The following is a 26429-nucleotide window of genomic DNA, read 5'->3' as shown; positions in this document are numbered from 1 at the left end:
TAATTTCCCACCTAAAAATAACTTTTTTATCGTAAACTAAGAAGCAAAGGATACAAGGAATAATATCCAGTTGAAATGGCAGAAGACAATCTTCGCAGCAATTTTCAAATACTATCCCCGAGACGCAGCCTTCAATCCCCATGGTAGGTGAAGTTGTTTTACGAGTTATACCGAGAAACTCGAGTAATACTCTTTAACACGTTAAACACAGTCGGTATAAATTGTTCTGACTGACCGAAGTGCGGCAGAATTCAGGAAAATCGTCGATCAAGTACGACAGCAAGTTATTGAGGCCAAAATTTCAGTGGCTTTTTTGCCGGAAATTCTTCTAGAAGAACTTGCCTAAAGGCATCAGTTTTATCACATAGATAAATGATAATTTACGTTATTATAATCAATTTTTTTTCTTTCGTAGCAATTATTAAAGCTCAAGCCAGCTTTGTAAACAATAAGGTTACGTTGTCATCTAAGCTTCGTGGCAAGACTTCATCTCCATGTTTCTTCACTGTGACGCAATGAAAAAATAAATCGAAAACCATCCAGTGGAAAAAGCTAAGAAATTTTGATGTTCAGAGAAGACAGCTAAATAAGATACTTCTCCAAGGCTTAGGCCTCTGCGTTTCCCGCGGCAAACTTCAGAAAACGCCATGTTGGTGTACATCCGTGGACACCAATATGACGGCCGGAAAATAGCGTAAACATCTGGAAATCTGGAACTTACTTTGGCTATCTAGGCGACTAATTTCTAGTACTTAAAAAACAAGTATTTACATAAGCTTTTTTCCTAATGCTCTGACTTTTAAAAAGGCTTAAAATCATGAGATAAGTATATTTTTCAACAAACTTGATCGTAGCCTTGTGTCACGCAACCTCAGTCCATAGCCCTGAAATTCAAAATGCGCTGGTTTCCAAACGAAGCACGCTATTGAGCTGTAAAATTGTAAACAAATATGAATATATCGCCTCTTATACCTGATGAGGATAAAAACTTTGGTGGCTCTCTAGTTTTGGATTTTAGACAGTGATGGCGTGACGTGGAAACGATCTATAGTGAGCGTCATGGAATTCTCAAATGGAACTACCTACATTCGTCTTTGCAGATTTTTCTCATCAAGCCTAGCTCAAATTTAGTTTGTTATCTCGATTTTTTCATGTTGTCAAGTTCTGTTGTAAATTCTGTTTGTTGTTGAAACCATTCTGTTCAATTAACGAGAGAAATTACTGCACTAGTTTTGTTTGTTTCTATAATTTACTTGTGTCGACATCGGCAACATTTCTACCGGAATTTAAAATGGTTTCCTATGACAAAGTGTTGCATCTTTAGTGCTTTTCAGTATTGTATTCTCTTTGTCATGACATTTATTTTAGTTAAATTGTATTTAATTTTAAAGTGCCCTAACCCCACCAAATTTTTTTCGCTAATATAAATTTCCTTTTTCTCCTGATCACCACTGCGAAAAAATTATTGTTGTAGCTATTTTCGTTAATTTTCTATGAATTTTTGAAGTTTGTAAATTTGCCCTTGTCCATGTTCACGACCGAGGAATAGCGGAGAATGGGACGAGTTGGCTTTTGACGTCACTTCGGGAATAACAATATTTTGTTTCTAAGAAGAATGTATGCGCACATGCGATAGTGTGTGTCAAAATCGTTGCAGAATGCAAGGAAGATATGTTGTTGGAGGCTGTAGCAATACAGGATGCGTAGAATAGAGTATTCCTCTTCATTTAATACCTCTATGTCGATGAAACTCTACCAGAAACGAGAAAAAGACCAAAGAAGTGGGCTGCTCTGTGCGAAGCTAAAGGCGAGGAGCCATTGAGGATTTCTTCGATCTCGGGTTCGCCGCTACTGTAAAAACGTAGAGATTTTCATGGCCTGTATATTCTTCTCTACCTCTAGTGGAAAGCTTGAAATTGTCAAGGTACTGCATAAGATATGAATTTGGGATAAGCTGGAAGCCATCTGACTATTTCGAGCGCAAACGATCCTCCGACGCGAGTCCCAGACGAAACTATATATAGGTGACGAAATTACACTCTAAATTAAACGCATCGCGTTTCGAAATAGAGACTTGTCTAAACGAATAGTAAACTAGACCTACGTTCTACAACGACGCGAAGAAGATTGTCGACGCTTCGAACTGGTGAACTAGCTATGTATTTGTGGATTTTGATGAAAACACACGCACGCCGGATCGCCGGAGGTCGCCTGTCATGTAATCTGGCCGTGTTTCTCAATGGCCATTCCGAATACAAACTTGTTTTGTTCTTTGAGTTTCGTCTTTGAGGAACGAAATACATCTAAATTACAAACTTAGAATGGATCAAGCATTTATAAATATATGAGGAAAGTGAAACAAACGATTAAGATTCGACCTTATCGCTACCGACGGAGATTGTTGTGCTGAAAGAAGAATGCGCTTGTCCACCGAAACGCAAACAATTAAGTCGAGGACTCCCAGGTTATTAGCGTGCGTAAAATGGACATTTCATTCAAAATAACAGTGAAGTAGAAATGTATTCATTTAACTGAAAGTATACTGAACCTCTTTTCAAGATCTTGTCAAAGGATTTTCCATGATTTCACTAGTACGGAAAATGCAAATTTGCGTAGCTTCTGTTCGTACACAGTACAGTGGAACCTCGATTTAACGAACCTCTATTTAACGAAGTCCTCGATATAACGAACGATATTCTATGTCCCGGCCAAAGTTACAGTAAAATGTATGGAATAGAACCTCGATATAACGACCCTCGATATAACGAATTCTTCGATATAACGAATATAATCCGGAAGCCCAAACGTAAAATCTACCTCGATATAACGAATTACAATGTCAACACGCGACAGAAGATAAACGCTGAACAGATCAACAGTCAACAAATCCGTGTAATCCTTATGGTAAAGAGACAGCAATCTTTCAGTCAACGGCTTATTATATGTCATAGACATTGGCACTATAGTATTTCGATATCAATTAACTTCTGCTCTATCTTCTTTGAAATCCGGAAATGTTGGGTAGTGCAACCTAACAACACTAAAGCCCGTTTCCTTGTTTACATAGACAATTTTCTGTATAACCTCTATGTTGCAACATTTTAAATCGCTACTCTGAAAGTGTCGTTTTTTTGTAAACAAAAGCTGCGCGCCTGCTCAAAAGTGAAAATAATTGATACTGAAAGCCACCATGCTTAATGAATTGCATCTCAAAACGCGGCACTTCTGGATGACGAAAATTGCTTTGAATTGCGTGACAGAAGTCACCTGTGTTACAAATCAATCATTAACTATGACCTCGATATAACGAACATTTTGATCGTTTCCCCTGAAATTCGTTATATCGAGGTTTTCGATATAACGAACCCTCGATTTAACGAACAAATTTGGCCGGTCCCCAGCGACTTCGTTAAATCGAGGTTCCACTGTAATTGAATATGCATATACTACGGTCGGTCGACAATAACGAAGCGAAAAGTTATCTCACCTTCGAATATTGTTTGCCAACATCTCTGCCTATCTCTTATGTTAAAACTATTTTCAATCATTGATCTGGAGAAGTAGGCAGGAGTGGAGTGCGACTGCATCGCATTTTAACTTGTATTTCGGGGGGAAATTAATATTTGAATGTAAAAGTGTTTTGTCACTCCGAAATTTGCACGTTCCGTAAAGTCAAATTACCAACTCTTCGTGTTCATTGACATCCTTATAACTCTTTAAGAGCTGTAAGCTAACTCTTCAGTCATTGTTTGTACCTTTATAACCCAAATGGATCGGCAAATCGTCGATCCCGGCCTAAATAAAATATAATTATACAACGCGACGATCTCGACTGGCGACCGGCACTTCGAAATGGAAAAAAAATATGTACTTCGCAGCTGTCGAAATCGTAGCTAGACTCCGAATTGTAATGCTAGATGATACAGTTCTTTCACTTAAAGTTCTTGTCCAGTTTTGATAAAATATGAATCACAAATAACCCGAAAATGTTTTGACTACCCTCGAAACTCAGTCAAAAGTCTCTTGAGTGCTTTAGCCCGGTTCCCGAAGTGACGTCACTAGTAGCCCGACCCAGATCCCACTTTGCGCGGTCGTCAACATAGAAATTACATGTTTAAACGCCTGTAGAAACGCAGGCATTTTATCAATCGAGATAATTTTTTCGCTGAAATAATCAGGGAAACTAGTAGATTTTATTAAATGAAAAACTTTTGGGGTTAGTGGCACTTTAAAGTTATATCAACGCAGAACTTATAAGCGATAATCAAGATTTAGTTTACTTTCTTTACTATTAATTGGTGGAAGACAAACTTCCAAAGGGAATTGAACACATTACAGGAAATCCGAGGGGTACAGTAAACACCTGCATATAAGAACAGACGATTTCGGAGGTCAGGCTGATTGAGTTCTTATTTATCGGGTGCTTAGTGACAAATCAGGTTCAAAATGTTCTTAAAGTGTTCTTAAATTTTTATTTAGTAATACTATCCAAAACATGGTGCTAGAGGTATAATTAGCATATTTTAGGAAAATAAAATAAATAATTATTCCGTAATTATATTAACAAATGAACACAGTCAATAGATGTATTGTATGTGGTTATCTGACAGCAAACATTAACTTACATGTTTTGTAATTATGACACTTTTTCCATTTTATAAGAACATGTTACAATTTTCAGGCTGATCTTGTTCTTATAAAAATGGGGCTTTATTGGCCAAATTTCAGCCTGGTGTTCTTAATCCATTTGTTCTTATATGCAGGTGTTCACTGTACTCCCCTATATTGGCTATATAGGTACGTGTGGCCCCAAAGAGTATGGTATTTTAGCCTTTTTTGGTCAGAAATAAGATCGATTTTGACCATTTCGGTCTCAAATAGCTAATGGGTTTTGCACTCCAGTCTTGAATTGGTTATAGTGTAATAGAAGAAGCTATCCTACCTAAAAAAAGCCTATAAACATTGCTGAACTGGGGAAGTAATTATAAAGCAGGCCTTAAACAGGGTATGGATTCAAGGGTCAGGTCTTAAGTAGGGCAGGGAAAATCGACGACTTTTGTCTTCAATAAGTTATAGGTTTTGGGAAGCCTGCCGCACACCCTTACACGATTTTTCTTGGAGTATCCCCTCTGGAAATCAAGAAACAACCCTGAGTATGGTGAACAAGTATACATGTATCTCAACATAACCTTTCCCTCTGCATTTCCGCTAATGAAGAGCCGAGAAAAAAGCAGAAACTGGTGAAAGATTGACACAGCAGTTTTAAATACAACAACCCGGTTTTCCAAAACATTCACTCACATGGTTAGCAATTTCCACTATGTTTGAAAGAAATATTAAATTCTTTTGTAACGCGCGTGTAATTTTATTCTTGTCGATCGCGCATAAGTAACTAAGCAACCATCAAGCGCATATATATTGCCTTCTGCAAAAGATGATTGACAGAATATTCGTTTCTGAAGAATACTGCAAACATCGTGAAAACCATTTAATAGATCTCATGTCTATCAATCTCTTTTATGATGCCTCATATCAGTAAATCTAGAATTTTGATGTTGTCACGTGAAAATGATCATGTTGAGGCGCAGCACAAAATCAAAATAAATAAATAAAGAAACAAATCGTTAAAATATTTTTGGCTTCGTTGTCACATGTTCAATATTATGTGTCCTCACGCGAGCTATAAAAAGTGGATTTATCTCACTGATTTCAAGATGGTACGTTTTTTGCACAAAAAGTGTTTCAGACTGGCAGTTTTGATGAAATGCTTGCGACTTCAGGTCGTTACTAATGCTTGAAATATTTCATTGTCATGATCATGCACACAATTAAGCTTAATTAGCTAGCCAGATGTGTATACTGAATATATTTCGTTTTATGTTTTGTCAGATTTAATATTTCAAGTTTAGCTGAAACCTTGGTCAGAAGCAAGGATTCTACACTGATCACGACACGAGTTTTGTTTTCCACCATGAGTTTGATATATACACTGTTGATGGCAGCCCTTGATTTGGCAGGAATCATCTTCAACCTGCAAATGCTACGTAGCTGCTTCAAGGACAAAACAAAGTACACGTTTCTTCAAAAGTGCAGAGCATTAGCAATTTGCCAGTGTGCTTGCCAAGTTACCATTCTCGTGGCGGATGCTGTAGAGTCGTGGAAAGGATTGGAAACTCAACCCAGAGAATCCTGCAATGTCTTCAGAGCTCTGTCAAGTTCTACGCTGTTTTTCCAGGGCTGCAACTTAATAGCGATTTTGATCATTTATTTGGACCAACCCACAGCGCATGGAACCCTCGAGTTATGCTCTAAACTCAAGATTTCAGCAGCGTCGACTCTGGGTTTGATTGGCTCTGCGATCATTTGGTGGAACAGCTATTTTTCCCAAGACTTCCATATTTTTCAAATGGCCCCATTGCCGGTTCTGTTTGTTGTAAGCGTAGCGTTTACCCTTCTCCTGTTCGCGTGGGATGCGAAGAATTTCATTCACGAACAAGTCGAGGATGACACGCAGGAAACATGTTCTTTGCTGTGGAAAGTTCTCCAAGAATACCGCACTCCGGTGCTTTTCATCTTCTTATTACTTGTGTGTTTATTAGTAATCTTAAGCTGGTCACTTCGTTCAGCCGAAAACGAGGCCCTGAAGGATGCTCTTTATTCAGTCATCACCAGGTTTGTTGTTGGAATCGTTTTACCAGTAACGTTCACTGATTTGATTAAATCGAGCAAGCAAGACGAAAGCGGATTAAAAACTGTAGTCATTTAGAGTGGGACTGAATCCTGAAATGGGAAAACAAAATTCCTCGATCGATTATTTTCCGGGTTAGTTTTTGGGATCGATTTCAGTGAGATGCATGCAGCTCCTTTAATTTGAATAATAAGCACTTAATGACGGGCCCCAAGGGAAACAGTGAGTTTTGTTTCCCCGAGGCTTCGCATTGAGGGTCTCGGGGAAACAAAACTCACCGTTTCCCTTGGGGCCCGTCATTAAGTGTTTTGTTATACCTCCCAAATCAAAACTAGAAAAAAACTGCGAAGAAATCGTTTGCTTGCCGCGGGCTGGCTCACAAATTTGCCGCGGTTTCAAGGAGCATGTCCTGATCACGTGCGAGTCGAAAGTTCATGTTGTTGTTTCCCGAGGGAGTTAGTGAGTTTTGTTCGCGCTAGGGAGTCAGTGAGTTTTGACTCACGACAAGTGACATGTTCTCCTCTAATCGGAAAACGTATTTGAGTTGGGAGGCATAACAATACTATTTGAAAATACCCATTTTGCTAATGCCAGCTCCAGTCCCTTGTGGGGACAAAATTTGATCTATTTAATGAATTAATGAGACCATTTTTGGCCGAGTGATCACTTCTTGTCCCCCGGCAAGGGAATGGAACTGGGAAATATTTACATTAGCAAAATGGCCTCTATTTGAAAGCAAGAATTATTCTCAAGAGTATCGGCACATGGTCAGCAACAAACCGCCCAAGCCAAAAAGGTCGATATCTAAAGTAAGTCTGTTAACAGGAAATCAACCATTCGGTTGTTGTTAGGCTTAGGCCGAAACGGAAATGGAGAAAGTTTATTTATCATTTGATGGGTCTTTTAAAAGTCTGTTGATAAATTGTATAGTTCGAACTCGCGATCCATTCTCAGTAAACGGGCCCACCAAATTTTAGAATCAATTTTCAAAATCTTTCCCTAAAATGAAATTGCCCGCCAAACACGGAGAAAAAAGATTGTTACTTAACAACATTTTTGCTTGTTCAAGTTATAGGTCAGTTATAGATACAAGTTTAGGTAGATAAATTCAAGTTTCTCACGGCTTGTGTAAATACGCTTAGCTATAAGACAGTGAGCTGCCAAACCCGAGACTTGAGATGCTTGTTTGCAGATATTACACATATAAAAATACAAATATTATACAGCAAAACCGTCGTGTAAGAGCCTACATTTTATGAAGTCTGGCAAAGTAGGTTCTTGTATTTTGAGGTAGTTAGTGGCAATTTAGGCTAAGCGGGATAACTTTACGAAATAAATTACATTGAAAAACTACAAAATAGAGCAGCCCGTGTTTTGACCTACTCAAACTAGTAGATGCTGGTCACCTGTTCAAACTTCTCGGGTGGAAAAATCTAACAAGCCAGCCGCAAATTCAGAACGCTACGATGGTCTATAAGTCTCTGCTCGGGTTGGCTTCGGAATGTCTAAGTTCTAAATTCGAGAGGCGAGAAACCACATATAATCCGAGGGACTCTGACAATAAGCTAAATGCTCCATTGCCGCGCACAAACTATTTAACAATTAGACCCGTAGCCCGCAAGGGCTACAGGTAAGTAGCCCATGAGGCGAAGCCGAATGGGCTATTGACCCGTGGTCCTTGAGGGCGAAGGGTCTAATTGGTTTAGTATCACCCAACTAGTCGGACAGAAAAGGTAATGATAAAGTTAGCAAATGCAAGTTGAAGAAATATTTATTTGGGAAGAAAACGAAAGAAAGCGTCACGCTCGATGGCGCCAATTTCGCTACTCGATAACTATTACTAATAGTCCCCTAGTAGCGTAGCCAATCAAAATGCAGGATTTGCATTAGTCCACTAATTGGGTGATACTAATATAAAAATAGCTTTAGCTATAGTGGCGCCATTCTTTGGAACAGTCTTCCTTGTGACTTAAGGGAAGTGGATTATGATAAGCCTAACACAACTGAATACAGAATGTATATTTAGTGTTGCCTCTATAACAAGAGTTCAGAATTTCATTGTAACCCGCATGTAAAAACCTGCCTTATCTTACTTTTTGGGGTGTCAAATTGGCAAATTTCTGCCAGCAGGTTCTCAAACCACTAGGTTTTTACAAGCGGGTTTTTACTGCATAGCTAAATTAACATCATATCAGTGTGAGAATTTTATGAATAATAAACTCCTGTGCTGTCGTGAAAAGTAATAACGTCGTGACTTGCAATAACTGTTGTGAATTTTAACCTGACGTGTCGCGTATTGTAACAACTCACCTATTGTAAATGGCTATAACAAGCTGTCGTAATTTGTAATAATCCGAGCTTTCGTAAGCTGTAATAACCCATTGTCGTGTTTTGTAAAAAAGTCTTTTAAATGACAAAGAGTAGTTATCCAAATGTTGCATTTATCCTTAACTGGGAAAAACAGTATGCTATTTTTCAAGCTGTAGTTGTTGGGCGAAATTCACTCCTTCACGGCACCCTCACCTTCTGTAAAACATTTCGTACATCTGCTGACCAGTGTACAAGGTTCCGCACGTTAGCTTGCGCTCTGAGCCGTCCTGAAGATTAGGGTGTTCGAGATGGTTTCGAGGCACCGGTGAAATGATTCCCTCTGCGAGTGTTGGCAATGTTTCTCATTTGTTCTTTGCTTTTCTGAGGCAAGTACCCAATATCAGACCACAGAAATAATCCACATGAAAAAATCTACAGACAGACATCTCAACAGAGCGTTCTCCTGAAGGTGTCAGCTTAGATATACAGGTTAGTCTCTACACTGACTGTACTCGAGGTCCGAAAAAGAAGAGATTAATAATGAGTATAATAGTGACCGCCTTAATCACGAGACGTTTTAGAGGCCACAAAGGGGTGTTAAGGCCGTTGTTGTACTTTGTGCTGTGTGTGGGTTACCACCAAGACGAAAAGGACTTAAACAAATGCTCATGCCCCAATCTTCAAAAAGGCCCAATTCGCAAGGTAGTCCGTCTCAAGTTATTCTTATGGTATGCAGAACTCCGATGAATATTGTTAATTGCCATTCGCGTTGCATTGAAGTTTTCGCGGAGGATGAAAGTGCTTGTAAAGCCGACATCGGACTGTGTGCATGTGTGTCAGGATCAGTTATTTCTAGACCGGTCTGGGGTTTCTGAGGGCAGCAGTGGGTATTTAGACACCCATATCTTAGCGAGTTTGTGAAATAACTTGGTAAATTAAGAGATGACGCTGGCTTCTTCTCCGATTTCAAATTACGACCCTTTCAATGTACCCGTTTTTGCTTCGAATGGCAAATTTGAGCACGCACAGTGTGACAGAATGACCATAACTAGGAACTAACCACTCAAACTAGCAGATTTGACTAGAAAAAATATCAAACGAACCAGCCAGAAGTCGCGGCATGTCAGTTTCCTTCGCTCATTGCTCACGCGATGATTCAGTAAGAAACCACCCATCACATGTTTATTTCAACCTAATTTTTACGCTTGCCTTAAAAATTGTACAAGATATGTGCAAATCCATTGTTGCCAATATATCTTGTAAATAAATAATAAATGATATAAATTCAGCTCCTTTCGAAAATTTTACTTTCTACGTGATGCAACTGATACCTTCGCGTCCGCTAAAGGTGATGTAAAGAAATTAGATCATTTTCCCAAAACTGACTAGTTTGTTGAAGATTTTATCTAGACTAAGGAAACCAGGAATTGCCACTCAAAAATATAAAAAAATCAAATAGGCGAGTTTAAATTTACGCAGATCAGCCGCAATAGTGTCGATAGATGGGGGGATTTGGGGAGTTTACTCTAGTATAGGGTAGCAAAATTCAGCTGAACTAGCTCTGGTGTAGGCTAAGGGTTCCAGGGTCCCAGCGGCACATCCCCACCCAGAAATTCCCAAAGTACCCCCCCCGGGCTTCCCCTCGAAACTGTCGAGAAACTTAGCCTTAAAACTAGTCAAAACCTTGCAATTTCCGACAAATAAGTTTTGCTCATGGGCAAGCTAAGAAGAACTACTAATACAGTGGTAACTACAGTACTTTTAAAGGAGCTACGTCACGACCCGCGCATGTGCGAAATTTGGCTCCGTTCTCATTGAGATTCAAATGCATCCGCCATCTTGAATTTATCGGAATTGGTAAATTTTGCGCGAATTTAGCCGTGCTTGGTTAAAATTGTTACGTCTTTTTGTCGTGTGTGTGGATTTCTTCTCGTCGATCTACTTATTTTATCGCAAAGGTAAAATTATGGACGCAGAAGAGGCAAGAAAGGCTATGGTGGTGAGTTTCCTTCGACTCATTACGTGACAGATTTGAATGTGTGAACTGTTTCGTAGTTTCTGGGAATATGCTCCAACGCAACGTTAATTTTCTCTTTCTTCTGTTCTTATCCTGTTAGGAAAATCGCATCTCCTGTCCGTGCGAAAGCGCTTGTTCCACGAAACAGAAAACAAATGCAAATCGTGGCTGCCCTTGCAAGATGTGGAAGTGAGTGCACGTGTGGTTCGACAGCAAATCCGTGTCCAAAACACGGTGAGATTCCTTGTTTATGCACTTAGCTTTGATGTAACATTGTTTGTAAGTAGGTATTGAAAGCTGCACGTGAATGGATCAACTAGATTTCTGGCTATTTTTGGTTCTGTTAGTGTTCAAGACTTCATATGTACTTAAATATAGTCATGTGTACAGCAGGTCTTTTTCATTTAGGCCAAACATTTCACCAAGCATAGAGCAGTTTCGAGTTTTTGCAGTTTGAATTGTCTTTCCCTTGAGCTGAGAAGGTTTCTAGGAGAGTTTGATTTTTCATATACAAAGTACAACAGCTTTGACATGACTCTTTTTTCCTTATCAAGGCTGGTGCAAGGACAACTTCATTTGTGGCTGAAGAACACAGCCATACCAGAATGACAGCAGGCAAAGTGAAGAGCAGGAGAGGATAAAATAAAATAGAGATGTGAGGGTCTGCTTGTATAGAAATATATTTTTATTTATTTTTTTGTTATTATTCCAAGAACAAAACTATGCCTAAAAGACCACAAAAATCAAACCTTGAATACCAGTTCAAATGCATAAAGTTTAGCAAGGCAAGATTTGTTTTGTTCCTACACTTGATTTTTCAGATTTCTAGGCCCACTTGGCAAAAACTCTGTGCTTGCTAGCAAACTGTCAAACTTGGATCTTTGACACAGTTGTTGGCTCTACCTAAAATAAACTTTAAAATACTTTAAAATACAGTACTGTAAAATACTTTACAGTACTGTACTTTATTGGTGATTACCTCTATAATGTTCTTTTAGGAATTCATTCAAATGCTTGATGAAGCAATGTGTGCAAGCTGTGTGCCAGAAGCCTGCCTAGAAGAATTGACAATTTAGATGAGACCATCGGTGAAAGCGACATTTCTCAACCCACCACTGGCACATCCACAGGGGGACAGATGACAAGTGTGGATGGAATGCCTAACCCTGCACCTCCTTCTAGCAACTCGGCAATGCCATGGTGCAAGTGTGGCATGTACCAAATTATGCCACAAGAAATATACTGCAATGACAATAGCACGCATGTCTTCATGAAGGCAGCCTATTGGCAAAATGTTCTCCATAGATACGGTTATCTGGGGAAAGGAAATCAGGTGTGCCCTTCCTGTGTAGTAACATTGGCAATATCCCTCACACTAGAGTTTATATTGGACCAGGGCTGATTAAACCAAAACAAGTGAAACTAACAAGTTCTTTTCCCCTGAAGAAAAGCCCACAAAGAAAGCATTTATAGTAATAGTGGAAGAGGCATTTGTTTTGTTAATTTAAATCACCTCCATACCTGGTTTTCATCTTCATCATTGCACATTCAGGATGGGTGTTGGTTCATTATTCCGAAATAAAATTCATGCTCAATACATGGTTCTGAGTTGAAAATTCACCAACAGCTAGTTCATAAATTTGTTACTTTTATAACAAGGCCAATGTTTATTACTGGAAAAAAAAACAATACAGAAAAAAGATCAATAAGTTCAAGATATAGACAAGAAAACAATCAATAAAAACAAGGTATAGACTAGAAGAGCACACTGGGATTTTTAATGAACCAGATTTTCAAGCTACATCTCTAGGCAGGCTTGTGCAATTTTAACAATATTTCCCTGCAACTGATGGCAGTGCCAAAACCAAAAACGAAACCACTGAAATGAAACTCCTCACAACTGTCAACAGCCAACTGTAACCTGAGTGTTATTCAGGCTAACCAGAGTTTTATAGGGCTAACCTGAGTGCTATCTTGTTGTTTCATTTTGTTTGCAGGGCTGCAAATGACAGTCGGTCATTGGTCATTGGCCTACCAAAATTTGCTCATGTCCAATGAAATCCCAACTGTGGGTGGACATGATGTCTAGACAATTTTTTATCGTAAATTACTTTGTGGTAAGGGTGAAAAAAGATCTACTGTGAGTAAATCTTCCTTTTTTTGGTGATGCCCGACCACAATTTGTTTTGTCTGACCAAGATGGTGTTTTAGTAGGACATATGTCCTGTAGAGAGAAAAATATTATTTGCAGCCCTGGTTGGTTATTTTGTTTCTGGTTTTGGTACCTGACCTATACAATTTTTCCATTTTTGCTGGCAATGTCTCATAATATCCAGTAGTTCCAAAAGACTTTGCTTTCATCAAACACCCTGGGACATACTGTATTCAATAACTAGTCATGGTCAGCACAGTCACCAAATGGTAATCAATAAATTTTATTGACTATGTACATGTACTTTAGTGGAAATGCAATTTATTTTAGTGTGGGAGAGAAGTAAAAATTAGCTTGATCATGTCATTGAAATGAAAGAATATTGGTACACATTGTAAAAAAATAAACACTTTGTATGTTTGAGGACAATTTGGATACACTTTGTATGTTTGAGGACAATTTGGATTTGAAGCATCTACACTGTATTAGAAAAATAATTTATTTGACAGTATTGCAAGACAACTGTTCCCATGGAGATGCTCTAAAGGAGGCCATATCTTGTAAACAGGACTTCCTTATTAATTTCAATAAGATGCTGATATACCTGTAATATCAACATTGGTAGAACTCGCTGTAACATCAATATCCTCTCTGCAACAAAGACATTGAACACAACACATATTAATCGCACATTCAGGACATATATGCATAAGTGAAGCCATGGAGCTGATGGCTCAAAACTGCCGGAGCTTATCCCGGTTTCTGTAGCATGAAGCAGCTAGGAGTATTTCTACTTCCCCTGGACGGGATGCTAGTCCATCGCAGGTCACTCCCCCGCAATATGTTAGGTTTCCCCAAAAATTCGCCAGTACCCATTTACACTCCTGGGATGAGAGAGGCACTGTGAGAGTTAAGTGTCTTGCCCAAGAACACAACACCGTGTCCCTGGCCAGGGCTCGAACCTGGACCGCTTGCTCCAGGGACGAGCACACTAACCATACATGCATACATATACTCTATTGGCTCAGCCACCTTTAGTCAATGTTTGAATGCAACAAACAAAATAGTACAAATATAAACAAAAAAAATATCAAAATAAATGCAAAGTCACGCCAAATAAAATTTTGAGTATTGCTGACAAGGATGCAGAGCACAAAGGGAATTTTGTATATTTGGATAATAAATGTAACATGTGGAGGGCAGGATGACTGAAAAAACATCAGTTACTTGACTGGGCCTTTATGATCATGACTGATCATCCACCCACTAAATAACACACTTGTAAACTATACAGGATAGCAAGGCATACTAAATGTAAGTGACAAACTATTTGTTTTGAAAGGGGAAATTTCACTTGTAGAAAAATCTAGTTCATATGCCCAGTTAGACTACATTAAAATAAGTAAACAGGTTGTATCGACTACGAAGGAAAAATATAAGAAGAAAATGGCGAAATGAATTAAATGAAACGACTACACATAGTTATTCCTCCTGTAATAAAAGTCAAAGTTGCGAGTGGTAACCTGTTTACAGTTGTACATATCAGCTCACCTTCGACATGGCGCCGTCATTTTGGGGAAGGGCTATCTTTCCGTATCTTCTCTCGTCTCGTATTTTCCTCTACTGACTTACTTTCCTTTATTTGAGAGGCAAAATACTAGGAAACATGTAAAATGACCAGATAAACGGTACAAGCAAAGTGGCAAACTACACGTGAAAGATAAGCGAAAGGTACTTGCCTTCGTCGTTCCAGGGAAAGAAGGTGGCCGGCAAACGCTGAATCACTTCGATATTCGCCATAAATCATTGCAGATACTGACGAAGAATAAAAGCGGCAGTCTAGCAAAATCCTTCGAAGGCCTTTTTACCAAAACGTTACTCCCTCAGAAACTGAAGTGTAAATCCTCTTTCGACCACTTGCAGATGACTGACCGCCGTGAGAAGACATCACACTACATCACAACATCCACGAAAATTCACTCACAAAACATCGAACACGAACCAAAATCTACATGTAAATACTCTACAACAATCAATTGACTTATAACCGCTATCAAAAGAATAGACCACTCAAGGATGGCAAAGATATTTTCCGATAAAGTTACGAATACGTCCTCGCCGACGATTTTGAAAGTTTGAGGCTAAAACTTTCAAACTGTTTCGTGACCGCACGCGCATGCGCGACCGTGACACAGCTCCTTTAAGGAATATTCTGATGGCCAACTCAAATACTCTTACTCATTGACTCCCTTGCCGCCCGTAACCGGCCGTGACGAGCGTTGGCCTTTGTTCCACTTCTGGCGTCGTCACCTTTGACCAAAATTGGTATCATCTGTACTCAAGTTCTGCAGGAGGAAAAGATCTTTCCAATGAAATATACACGAAAATGCTCAGAAATGCGAGTGAAAAACTCGCAGCAAAATTTCGTGCGACTACGCTGAGCTGACTCCATGGTTAAAATTGCCGACGACCGTTTCTCACAAATGCTTCAACTGGAAACAATTAAGCCCAGTTGAAGGTCAATCACCGCAGCAAAAAGATGAGAAAAGGAGAAAAACGGAAGGCGAAAAAAAAAAAAATCAAAAAAACGAAACTCTAAAGACGTAGGTCACTTTCTCGTCCAAATCGTCCTCCCTGCCGCTAGATGGATTTGTGTTTGGTGGTACCACAGGGCGCTTTTTATTCAACCAAATGACAAATGGTGTGGAAATTACCTTGGAAAGTTTTCGGATGATCCGAAAATGAATCAATTTCCAAAACTTCCCCAGAATCCAAGAGGAAAATGAAATCAAATGGAAAGTCCCGGAGAGACATTTTCTACATATATACCGCCATTAAGGGTCTTTTTACCAATATTTTTAACATTTACCTGTAGACATTTTCTACAACCTAGGTATCCTCTCGAGGTCACCCTTTTTTCTGAGAATTCTGGGAAATGCTGTTCCATTCTGAAGTGGAAATTTTCCAATGGAAAGCCATTCCAAACTTAAGTCCTCAATGCATTGTAAATAGCCAACTGGTCAGCCTCACAACTAAACTGTAGATTTAATACGCAACAAGTTTCTGTTCAATTTACAATCATATTTCTTTGCGTATTTCAGTGTCCTCAATAAATACGACAGTGCTAAACACTTTTGGTTCGACCCTAGCTAAGCAACCAGTACCACAATTCATGTGGTACACGAACGCACGGATTTGTAGGGGTATCGAATGGTCTTTGCGAGCATTTGCGAGCATGCGGGCAGTGCGATAGATTTGCGAGCACGAGCAGTGATCAAATTTGTCTTGCGAGCATCGAGCACTTTAGAAAATGCAGATGGCGAGCAACGAGCACTTCGTAAATTTTCCGCTAGCTGGAATCTCTCTTTTATTGAAAGGAAACGTTGTTTTGCCTCCAAAACAGGACACGTTAAGATCTTATCGCGGTTCAACCGATCCCAGCAGCTTACAGACAATTATTATGTAATTATGCATTGTTTTATGCCACGTAGCTTCACGTGAGTCAGTGGCTTTCTAACCCGACGTTGTGAACACACCACGAGAAGAAATTAAAAGCTACTAGATCCCAACTCTTACTTAAGGATTCACCTTAATTTCCAACGATCGAGCACATTTTAGCGAGAATGCGAGCGTCCTAGCAGTTGCAAAAATTTTGCGAGAACGAGCAAGCGAGCACTCATCTAATTTTTGGGAGCAATTCGAGCAAAGGCCAAATTTTGCGAGTAATTTTAAATTAAATGAGACCAATCAATACCCCTATATGTGTGTTGGCATTAATCCTTTTTTGCGTGTTTTATGTGGCCCTCGACTGTTTCAGTTCTCGCTCCAAAAACAGATCTCGGCCAATATCATATCTAGCTTTCTTACAACCTGACGCTTGGTCAATAACTCATGATAAATTTCCACCTATGAATATCCTTATCAAAGAGAATTACAGTAGAAACTCCCTATCTCGAACTCCCTGCATATCGAACTACTTTTCGTTTCACGAACGCATATTTAACAGATTTTAAAAGCACAAGCAACATACTCGGCTCAGTAAAAATACATGCCGATAATTAATCGCGCCTTTTCAGTGTTCAGAAACTTTCCGAGAGGTGTTACTTAGCAGCACGTTACTGCTTTAAGATATGTTGCTGATTATTATGTTTATGCGCTAAGTGAAAACCAGCGCACGGTTAAGAGATCGAGTTAGCTGGTTCGACTGTATCATTAAATGGTTGGCTTTCTGTTTAACTTATTTTGTAAACTAGAGTTGGTTCAACTTTTCTAAACTCAACAATGTATAATTTCCTCAAATACATTTTTGACATTCTACAGTATGCGAACAAATTGATATTGCAACACGTTCTAACATCAAATTAACATCATCCCGATATTTTTGAAGGAACAAAACAATACGAAGAAGGTCAGTTCAGTCCTACTCTAAATGTATGCAGTTTTCAATCCGTTTTCGTCGTGCTTGCTTGATTCAATCAAGTCAGTGAACGTTACTGGTAGAACGATTCCAACAACAAACCTGGTGATGACTGAATAAAAAGCATCCTTCAGGACCTCGTTTTCGGCTGAACGAAGTGACCAGCTTAAGATTACTATTAAACACACAAGTAATAAGAAAATGATAAGCACTGGTCTGCGGTATTCTTGGAGAACTTTCCACAGCAAAGAACATGTTTCCATCGACGCTTCCCCCGTGTCATCCTCGACTTGTCCGTGAATAAAATTCTTCGCATCCCAAGCGAACAGGAGAAGAGTAAACGCTACGCTTATAACAAACAGAACCGGCAATGCGGCCATTTGAAAAATATGCATGTCTTGGGAAAAATAGCTGTTCCACCAAATGATCGCAGAGCCAATCAAACCCAGAGTCGACGCTGCTGAAATCTTGAGTTTAGAGCATAACTCGGAGGTTCCATGCGATGTAGGTTGGTCTGACTCAATATAAATGATAAAAATCGCTATTAAGTTGCAGCCCTGGAAAAACAGCGTAGAACTTGACAGAGCTCTGAAGACATTGCAGGATTCTCTGGGTTGAGTTTCCAATCCTTTCCACGACTCTACAGCATTCGCCACGAGAATGGTAACTTGGCAAGCACACTGACAAATTGTTAATGTTCTGCATTTTTGAAGAAACGTGTACTTTGTTTTGTCCTTGAAGCAGCTCCGTAACATTCGCATGTTGAAGATGATTCCTGCCAAATCAAGGGCTGCCATCAACATCGTATATATCAAACTCATGGTGGAAAACAAAACTCCTGTCGTGACCGATGTAGAATCCGTGCTTCTGAGCAAGTGCTCAGCTAGACTCGAAACACATAAATTTTTCAAACAATGGAATTAATTCAAAATAAAAGGTTGCCATGCCATCATACGCCTAATTAAGCATAATTGATACGCAAGAATTTGTTTTGATCATTATTTAGCGACGGAAATAACGAACATTTCATCAAAACAATCAGTTCAAATAGCGTTTTTGCCAAAAAAATGTATCATCCAGAAAAGAGGTCGGACAAATCCACTTTTTAGAGCTACTCGAGATATTTTACCAATTACAAATTTTACGATATTGTGCAACGGCCCCTTAGGCACTCAGCTGTATCAGGTAATTTCTCGTGATGTGATATCAGGCGACTCGGACTCCATTGATGAAAGTGACAGCGCGGAACTATTAAAATCATGCAAATTACTTATCAGGTTTTTCAAATTACACGCGAACCTCCACAACGGCCACCAGTCGACAACGGCCTCTTTTTTAGTCCCGACGGACAGTCCATACAGTCGAAAGTGACGTCAATAATTTTAATCTGGTGTGCTTGCTATTGTAAAAGGTCCAGCCTCGTACCCAGAGTCCTCGTTCCCCTTGATCAGTGGTCTGGAAACGAGCTATATCCAACAAAAAGGTCCGAATTTTGAAGTCCGAAAATAGCGCACTTCCGAGTCACCAAACTTGATCCATACCGGGCAACGTTAGTCTGTTTCTGGTTTTATTCTTATTTATTTTTTTATTTTATTGCGAATATATATGCTACAATGAGCATTTCTTTAAATAAAAATGTTAAACTCTTCCCTCGAAAAACAGGTGCCATGGTGCCATATTACACCCCTACCTGCCCGCCATAACGGTCACCTCTGTTCAACAGCCACTTTCCTCCGTCCCCAAGGTGGCCGTTGTGAGGAGGTTCGACTGTATCGTGCTGGTCCCTGTGTGGAGGGGGTGGCTCCCATGTGAGAAGGAAGAAGTTGCTTATCGGAACATTTAATTTCAATCTCTAAAGGAGAACAATCTGGCCGCGGGTAGAGCTTTATTTGATACCACCAGGAGCCATAATCGGGGACAGAGACCGTAAATCTTAGGATCCGCGCGCACCTATGATATGGGACAATTTTTCTATTTTTAGAACAAATTGCGCCATCCTGACGTCATATATCCGCGCGGATCCACGCACATGTCGGGGGCTCTCGCGTGGATGCTGTCACGTTGCGTGATCAAATGGTGAGAGTTGCGAGATTCTCTTGCGTATTTTTCACCGTGATGCCAGGGAATAAGGCAGGGAATACGAATCAGGGCGCTTATATGTAGTTTTATGCTCTGAGCTAACGGAAAGGTGGGTTTCTCAGGGTCGAAAACAAGACTTCAATCTCGCGCTGGGAATGAATAATAAGGTCTGCTCGCGCTTGTTGTAAGCTTACGCGTATGTTTTTGCGTTTGTTCTGACTTAAGAATATAGCAAGAAAACTCTATACTCTGGTATCGAGTTAATTTGTGAGTTTCTCAGACAATGGTCAATCATAACCAAAACCTGTTTTGATGGTTTCTTATTGCTTCTGCTTGTTTGGTGAGTTTCAGGGTGAGTTCGTAAAAGTTTTTGAAAGGAAAGTCTGACGCGTACAATTAGCTCAGTCCGAGTCGGTGTTTTCAATTGTCAACAAATCTTGACAAAGATTTCTTTCGTTATGTTTTCTGCTGAGATGCTGCAACAAATTTCACGAACGCAGAAAAGGCTACTAACATCATGTGTGTTTCTTCAACATAAGCATAGTAAAGTTTTACACTGCGAAAATGAAAATAGACAAGGAATTTTGATAACTCGATCAACAAAATCGAAATCGTTATTCGAAGTTGATTAAAGAAAGTGTAATTGTAACTTTGCTGATTATTTCTGTTTTATTCACATATTTCCAGCTTAGCTTTTAATATGTTCTCAAATATTTATCAATCTTAAACATATTTAAAAAACTATAGAGTTATTGCTTGAGTTCGATGTACGCTTTCACACGAAAGTGCGGCGGAAGTCCAATTTATCATGTTTACTGACTGTACAAAACACGCATCGGCGGGCGCTCTCATTCATCGACAACAGAGAATTTACTGGATTTTTACACAAATAAAACTGAGCAGTATCTACGGACGTAAAGTTATTGGGCCTTGATGAAACATCAAGCGTTGCTTATAATTCAGGCGAAACAAAAACTAGCAATTATTTTGTTTTACTTTTCGGTCGCGATAGACTGGCAAATTCCTCGCAAGCGTGTGGCAAGAGGAGCTAGGAAACCATGAAGTCCTGAAGCTCTGCTATATCTAAATATATCCAGCTAGTTTTTTGCTGTGTAATGGAAAAGCTGTGAATCTTCAACATATGTGAAATTTAAAGTGGGGTAATGTATAGCTCATGTAAAAAAGCATCCGTCGGAGCACAACTTGGTCAGCGATATATATATAAGCTTAAAGCGGAACATACCTAAATTCGACACGGTCTTACTTCACTCAAACTGGACCAACTTACGACGAAAATACTTAATTAAGCAAAATTCCAACAGACGTAAACGCGTTGAGTTGTGGGCCAAAAACATGAAAAATTTCGGGAATTTCGGACGCCATTTCCCCCGCGCGACATCCGCAGAAATCCTCGCAGCAGGCGCAATTTGGCGCAATTTTTGGCGCAATGGCGCAATTTGTTCTAAAAATAGAATTATTGTCCCATATCATGGGGACAGCCCCAATACTTGAAATGGCGCGCGCTTACGGTCTCCGTCCCCGATTATGGCTCCTGATACCACTCGTTTTTGTATATTATTTCTTTGAGTAAGTTCTTGATGATACTTTCATGGTTACATTGAGTAACAGCGACCTTTCGACTGAGCACACGTAAAACCAAAATCCGTGATTTACAGCCCTAATTGAGACGACGTACGTATGGGAGTCTTCCTCTCCCCCGCCCCCCCTCCCCCCCGGGGGAAGGATGTACGATCAGACGTCATCGTCTATAAGTCCCCAGGTGTCACCAGGACTTTGCCGCCCACTTCGGTGGACAGCTTCTGCACCTTCTCCCAACTCTTCCATCCCAACACTTCTCCTACTCATTGAAGCCAGTTCAATGCATCCTCAAAACAAGGCTAATATATTCATTGCCTCTTCTTTACTTCCTTGCTGACTGAGGGAACTCCAGACCTCCCGTATAGCCCTTCCTTTGTGAAACACTCTGGCCACATCACTTCCAAGATCCATATCAGACACCTGTTCTGAAATATGTCCAAGATCGTTTTCTCCTTCTCGTTTATTTCCTAGAATACTTACAAAAAATTTCAAACGGTTTATTTTCGGACACTTCTTATCGCCTGATTTCGGACAAGTTTCAGAATAAAAATTTCGGACACATTGCTAGACTAAATTTACGCCTATACAAAACACGAATTAGACTGAAACAACATCTGTGATAATGATAGTTTTACTGCACCCTCAAGGTTTTTCAGATACATGCACCGACGAGAAAATAACACGTACAAACAACAAGTCATTAAGTACCTCAAGCAGTGCCTCAAATGGAGTTCGCTTCTTTAAGGAAACTAAGAACTTTTGAGCTACGCAAAAGTTCTATGCTATACTAGTATGTTCATAGTTGTTCCTCTGATAGCTAGTTAATTGTTCTTTGTAATTTTACATTACGCCATCTTGTGCAATAGGAAATTCTATTAAAATAGATAATTAAAACCCAGCTAAAACTCACCTTTTCCGTCATGCATTTTTATCATAGTTGTTTTTATCATTGTAAGTTTACTTTTAGTTGTAATTTAATCTTTTTAAAATCATTGTAAGTTTACTTTTAATTGTAATTTTAGCTTTTTAGCCTTTTTATTCTGTTTTTAATCTTGTCATACGCCTCTGAACATTTTATGAAATTTGCGCATTATAAATGCTATTATTATTGTTATTATTACTATTATTATTATTATTATTATTATTAAACACCATGCCACAACATGATGTTAAATTTGTTTTCTTTTCTAGATGCATTGTAATATTTTCTATTTAACAATTTGATTATGAGCTCGAGATTTCTCGCCCTCGTCAACTATTACGCATAAAAATCGAGAGCGAATAATCTAATTGTTTTAGTATAAATCTAGTAGGCGTTCAAAACTTTATCTAAATCCTCTTTACAGACACCTCGAAAACGCAAAGAAGCGGCCGTCATTTTCGTTAACAGGCAGACACTGCTACGCTACTCACTATCTACAACAGAATAGATAGTGAGTGGTGTAGCCAATCAGAGAACGGAGTTCGGGATAGATCGCTAAGTAGATTTATACTAATTAATATTTTCAGCAGATTTCTAAAGAACAGTCTTAGCCAATCTCAGGAACTATACTACTTCTACACAGAAACCGAGCTTATGTGACCTTCATTTGAAGGCTCTCTTCTAATTAAACAACTACCTTTTCTTGTAATTCTCTTTCGTTTTCATAGCTCGAGTCAATCAAATCACTGAAGGTTACAGGTAAAACGATTCCAAAGACAAACCTCGAGATAAATGAATAAATAACCTCCTTAAAGACCTCGGTTAATGAGCAGCTTAAAATGACTAAACACATTAGTAATAAAGTTATAAAGAATGCAAGTTTCTTATTTTGTATGAAAACTTCGCGCAGCAAAGAAAATTTGTTCGTCGAAGCTTCTGCAATAGTGTCCTCGAGTTCGACTTGATTGTTGTTCCACGCGTCGGCGGCAAACATGAGAACAACAAACGCTACGGTCACGATAAACATAACCATAACGATAATTATGAGCGCTATATAGTGAGAATACAACTCCTGTGAAAAACAAGTGTACCACCAAATCATAGCGGAACCAATGAATCCCAGAGATAATGCTGCTGAAACCTTGAGTTTAGAAAACAACCCGCGAGTTCCACGCGAAGTAGGTTGGTCAAAATAAGTCATCAAAATCGCCACCAAGTTGCAGCCCTGGAAAAACAGCGTAGAATTTGACAGAATTCTGAAAACATTGCAGGATTCTCTGGGTTGAGTTTCCAATCCTTTGCACGATTCTACAGCATCTACCACGAGAATGGTAACTTGGCAAACACACTGACAAACGGTTAATGTTCTGCATTTTTGAAGAAACGTGTTCTTCGTTTTGTCTTTGAAGCAGCTTCGCAGCATTCGCAAGTTAAATAGGAACCCTGCCATCAAAAGCACAAATATCCAACTCATGATAAAAGATAGGGTTGATTTAAATATTTTTTCGTTGTAACGAGACCGTTAGCAAAGCTTGGTGTATCTTACTCTTTGCGCTTTTGATGGTTTTGTGTGTGAGAAAACCCCACCTGTTCAGCTGGTGTAACTCGCCCAGTTTCTGTTTGATGTATAAATTGACTTCAACTGAATAGAAACTTCAGAAACAGAAGTTTATTTACGTGCACAAAGACAAGAGACGATGACAAAGACAACACATAGAGACTATACTAAAATAAAACACATGTAGTTACGCGTTAGCCGTTGAAAAGGAGAATGTCATTAAAAATTGAATGCTGGCTTAAAATTGTAAAGAATTTGTTAATTAGCTCTTATTGGCGCTTCCATTTTTTTTTAGCGGGGGGTTGGTAAGTGGATAGAGTAGCTGTAAAGTGACCGAGACAGGTTTGGGTGCGTTTGTTTGAGATCCGGGTCAGGATCAGTGATCCAAGATCACTCGGATCATGGTACATCAAAGGAACCGATGGTCATGGATTTATCGGTTTCTTTGATGCACCATGATCTGAGTGATCTTGGATCACTGAACCTGATTCAGATCATCCCAAAGAAACGCACCGTAGGTGTCAAACAGATGATAATTACAATATTTTTAGCTTATATACTCAAAGCCTGCTCAAAGACGCCTTGCAAACAATTTTTTTCTGGAGCCTTACGTAATAAGAAAGTCACGCAAATCTATGAGAAGAGACTGGACAACTGAATAGTCAGCAATAAATAAGTTCAGTGGAAATATGCTCCATCAGTGACCGGATTTAGACGCTATACCTTTCTCGCATGGGCAAAGTTTAGTCTAGTTCGTCATGAAGTGTTTTGTGTCTCAGTTCAACCTACATCTTACTACTTGCTTCGTAGGTCACGTGTTATTCACAGAAAATACTTGCGGGCTCTTTCCCCGAACTCGACCAATATTTCATAATCCGTATTGTTTTTTCTCCGTTTGGGAATTATACCCACGGGGGCACAAGCACTTTCCCTATAGACCCATTGCATAAATTTAAATAACAATACTTTGTGCATCGTTAGCCTCGTACTCATGTTTCCAGACAAAGGATTTTTAACGTGAATGTGAGTCTTAGGACGTATAAGTATTGTTATTCAACTATCGGCGCATTTATGCAAAGGATCTATTGTTGGATTTTATTTATTTCTAGTTGTCATTCCTACTTTTGACTTGATAAGGACTTGATAAAGACCCTGCTGAAACGTAGCTGAAGTAAATTTACGGCCTACAAAACACAAATTTCTATCTCTCAAGCAGAGTCTCATCTAGAGTTGGCTCCATAACGGAGACTAACAAGAAGTTAGGGTAACCCTAGTACTATAGGGTTGCCCTCGAAAGAGGGTCAAAGACAGCCCGCGTTTACTAGTAAAATTTTTCAGGTAGGGTTACCCTACTACCCGGGACAACTCTGGCCAGTCACGCTTTATTTAACCTGATAAATAAAACACGCAATGGATAATAATTTTATTACCAAAACCTATTTTCACTTGAATTACAAACATTATTTCGAAACTTTCCTCACTAAAACGCTAAAAATCGTCACAAATTGTCACGATGTTAATACGATGTTTCTTAATAAGTCACAATTCGTTTGTTTTAGCGGGATTTTTTTTTAATCATATTTTGATTCTTGAAGCCAAAATAAAGTTTCCTGGGTAGGCGCGAAGGTGAGTTGTCCCTAGCAGAGCGTTTACAAGTCGGGTAGGGTAACCCTGGCCCTTGGATAACCCTGGTGCTCAGCTAGGGTTACCCTAGTGTCAGGGTAACCCTAACTACTTTGTAAATACGTCTGTGAAAAGAAGAATTTCGGAAGTGCCCCTGAGGGTAACCCTATAAATAAGAAAAAAAAAAGAGGAAATGTGGGAGTGCTAGGATAACCCTGATCATGAGGGCTAGGGAAACCCTAGCACTAGGGTAACTCTACTTACACAGGGCCTAAGAGTTTTAGAGCTACTTAAAAATTTTTGCACTGTTAATGTTCTGTAAATATTTTGGACAGTTTGATTTTCGGATGCGTCCGCGTACCCTGTCGGCCCTGGGAACGAGAAAAGTTTGTGACGTCACGGATTTTGCTTCCTTCGACCTTTGTCGGAGAGTTCAAGGAAAAGTCATTGTACGAGGTCATGAGTCTGACATATTGGCTTGTCATAGCAGCTCTTGATTTGGCAGGGGTCATCTTCAGTGCTCGAATGTTACGGAGATGCTTCCAAGACAAAATGAAGAACACGTTTCTTTACAAATATAGAACATTAGCCATTTGTCAGTGTGCTTGCCAAGCTACGTTTGTCGTTACTGATGCTGTGCAATCATGGAAAGGATTTGAAATTCAAGCCAGGGAATCTTGCAATGTGTTTAGAGTACTGTCGATTTCTACGCTGTTTTTTCAAGCTTGCAACATAACGGCTATGATGATAGTCTATTCTGATCACGGTAGCCCGGCGAATCAAGATACATCCTCTAAACGTAAAATAACAGCAGCTTTGTCTCTAGGATTGATTGGTTCAGCAGTGATTTGGTGGTACAGTTGTTTTTCTCAAGAGCTTCTCTCTCAGATGACTCTCGTAATTTTGTTAGTTGCCGCGGCAGCTCTTGTTGTTCTTTTTGCTATTGATATTCGTCACCGACTGGTGAACACCATTCCAGACCTTCCAGAAGCACCGATAAAGACACCTTCTTTGGCTTGGAACGTTTGTAAAGAAAATAAGAGAGCGGTGGCTTTCATCATTTT

At 39.4% G+C, this 26429-nt stretch overlaps 2 protein-coding genes and 1 long non-coding RNA gene across 4 annotated transcripts; 2 read left to right on the top strand and 1 right to left on the bottom strand.

Annotated features, from left to right (window-relative positions):
• Positions 1–5937: 5937 nt before the first annotated feature.
• Positions 5938–7607, top strand: LOC145485738 (uncharacterized). Its single transcript, XM_081464357.1, has one exon. The coding sequence runs from the start codon at positions 5972–5974 to the stop codon at positions 6764–6766; it is 795 nt and encodes a 264-aa protein (XP_081320483.1). The 5' UTR covers positions 5938–5971; the 3' UTR covers positions 6767–7607.
• Positions 7608–10055: 2448 nt separating this feature from the next.
• On the top strand, positions 10056–12103 carry LOC145485986 (uncharacterized). 2 transcript variants are annotated; one of them, XR_014049243.1, is made up of 4 exons: positions 10056–10997; positions 11116–11249; positions 11570–11670; positions 12014–12103. It is a non-coding gene; the product is annotated as an uncharacterized LOC145485986 (long non-coding RNA). The 2 variants fall into 2 exon arrangements; XR_014049242.1 differs by lacking the exon at positions 12014–12103 and having other exon boundaries at positions 11570–11744.
• A 1693-nt stretch (positions 12104–13796) lies between these two features.
• LOC145485985 (uncharacterized) lies at positions 13797–20000 on the bottom strand. Its single transcript, XM_081464661.1, has 3 exons — positions 14907–20000; positions 14719–14803; positions 13797–13818 (listed from the first exon to the last, which is right to left on the bottom strand). Exon 1 carries the CDS (start codon positions 18403–18405, stop codon positions 17593–17595), a length of 813 nt encoding a protein of 270 aa, XP_081320787.1. The 5' UTR covers positions 18406–20000; the 3' UTR covers positions 13797–13818; positions 14719–14803; positions 14907–17592.
• Positions 20001–26429: the final 6429 nt, after the last annotated feature.

Source organism: Orbicella franksi, chromosome 4 (genome assembly GCF_964199315.1).
Source record: "Orbicella franksi chromosome 4, jaOrbFran1.1, whole genome shotgun sequence".
NCBI lineage: Eukaryota > Metazoa > Cnidaria > Anthozoa > Scleractinia > Merulinidae > Orbicella > Orbicella franksi.
The sequence above is the reverse complement of the archived record's forward strand: the minus strand, read 5'-3'. Positions and strand labels throughout refer to the sequence as shown.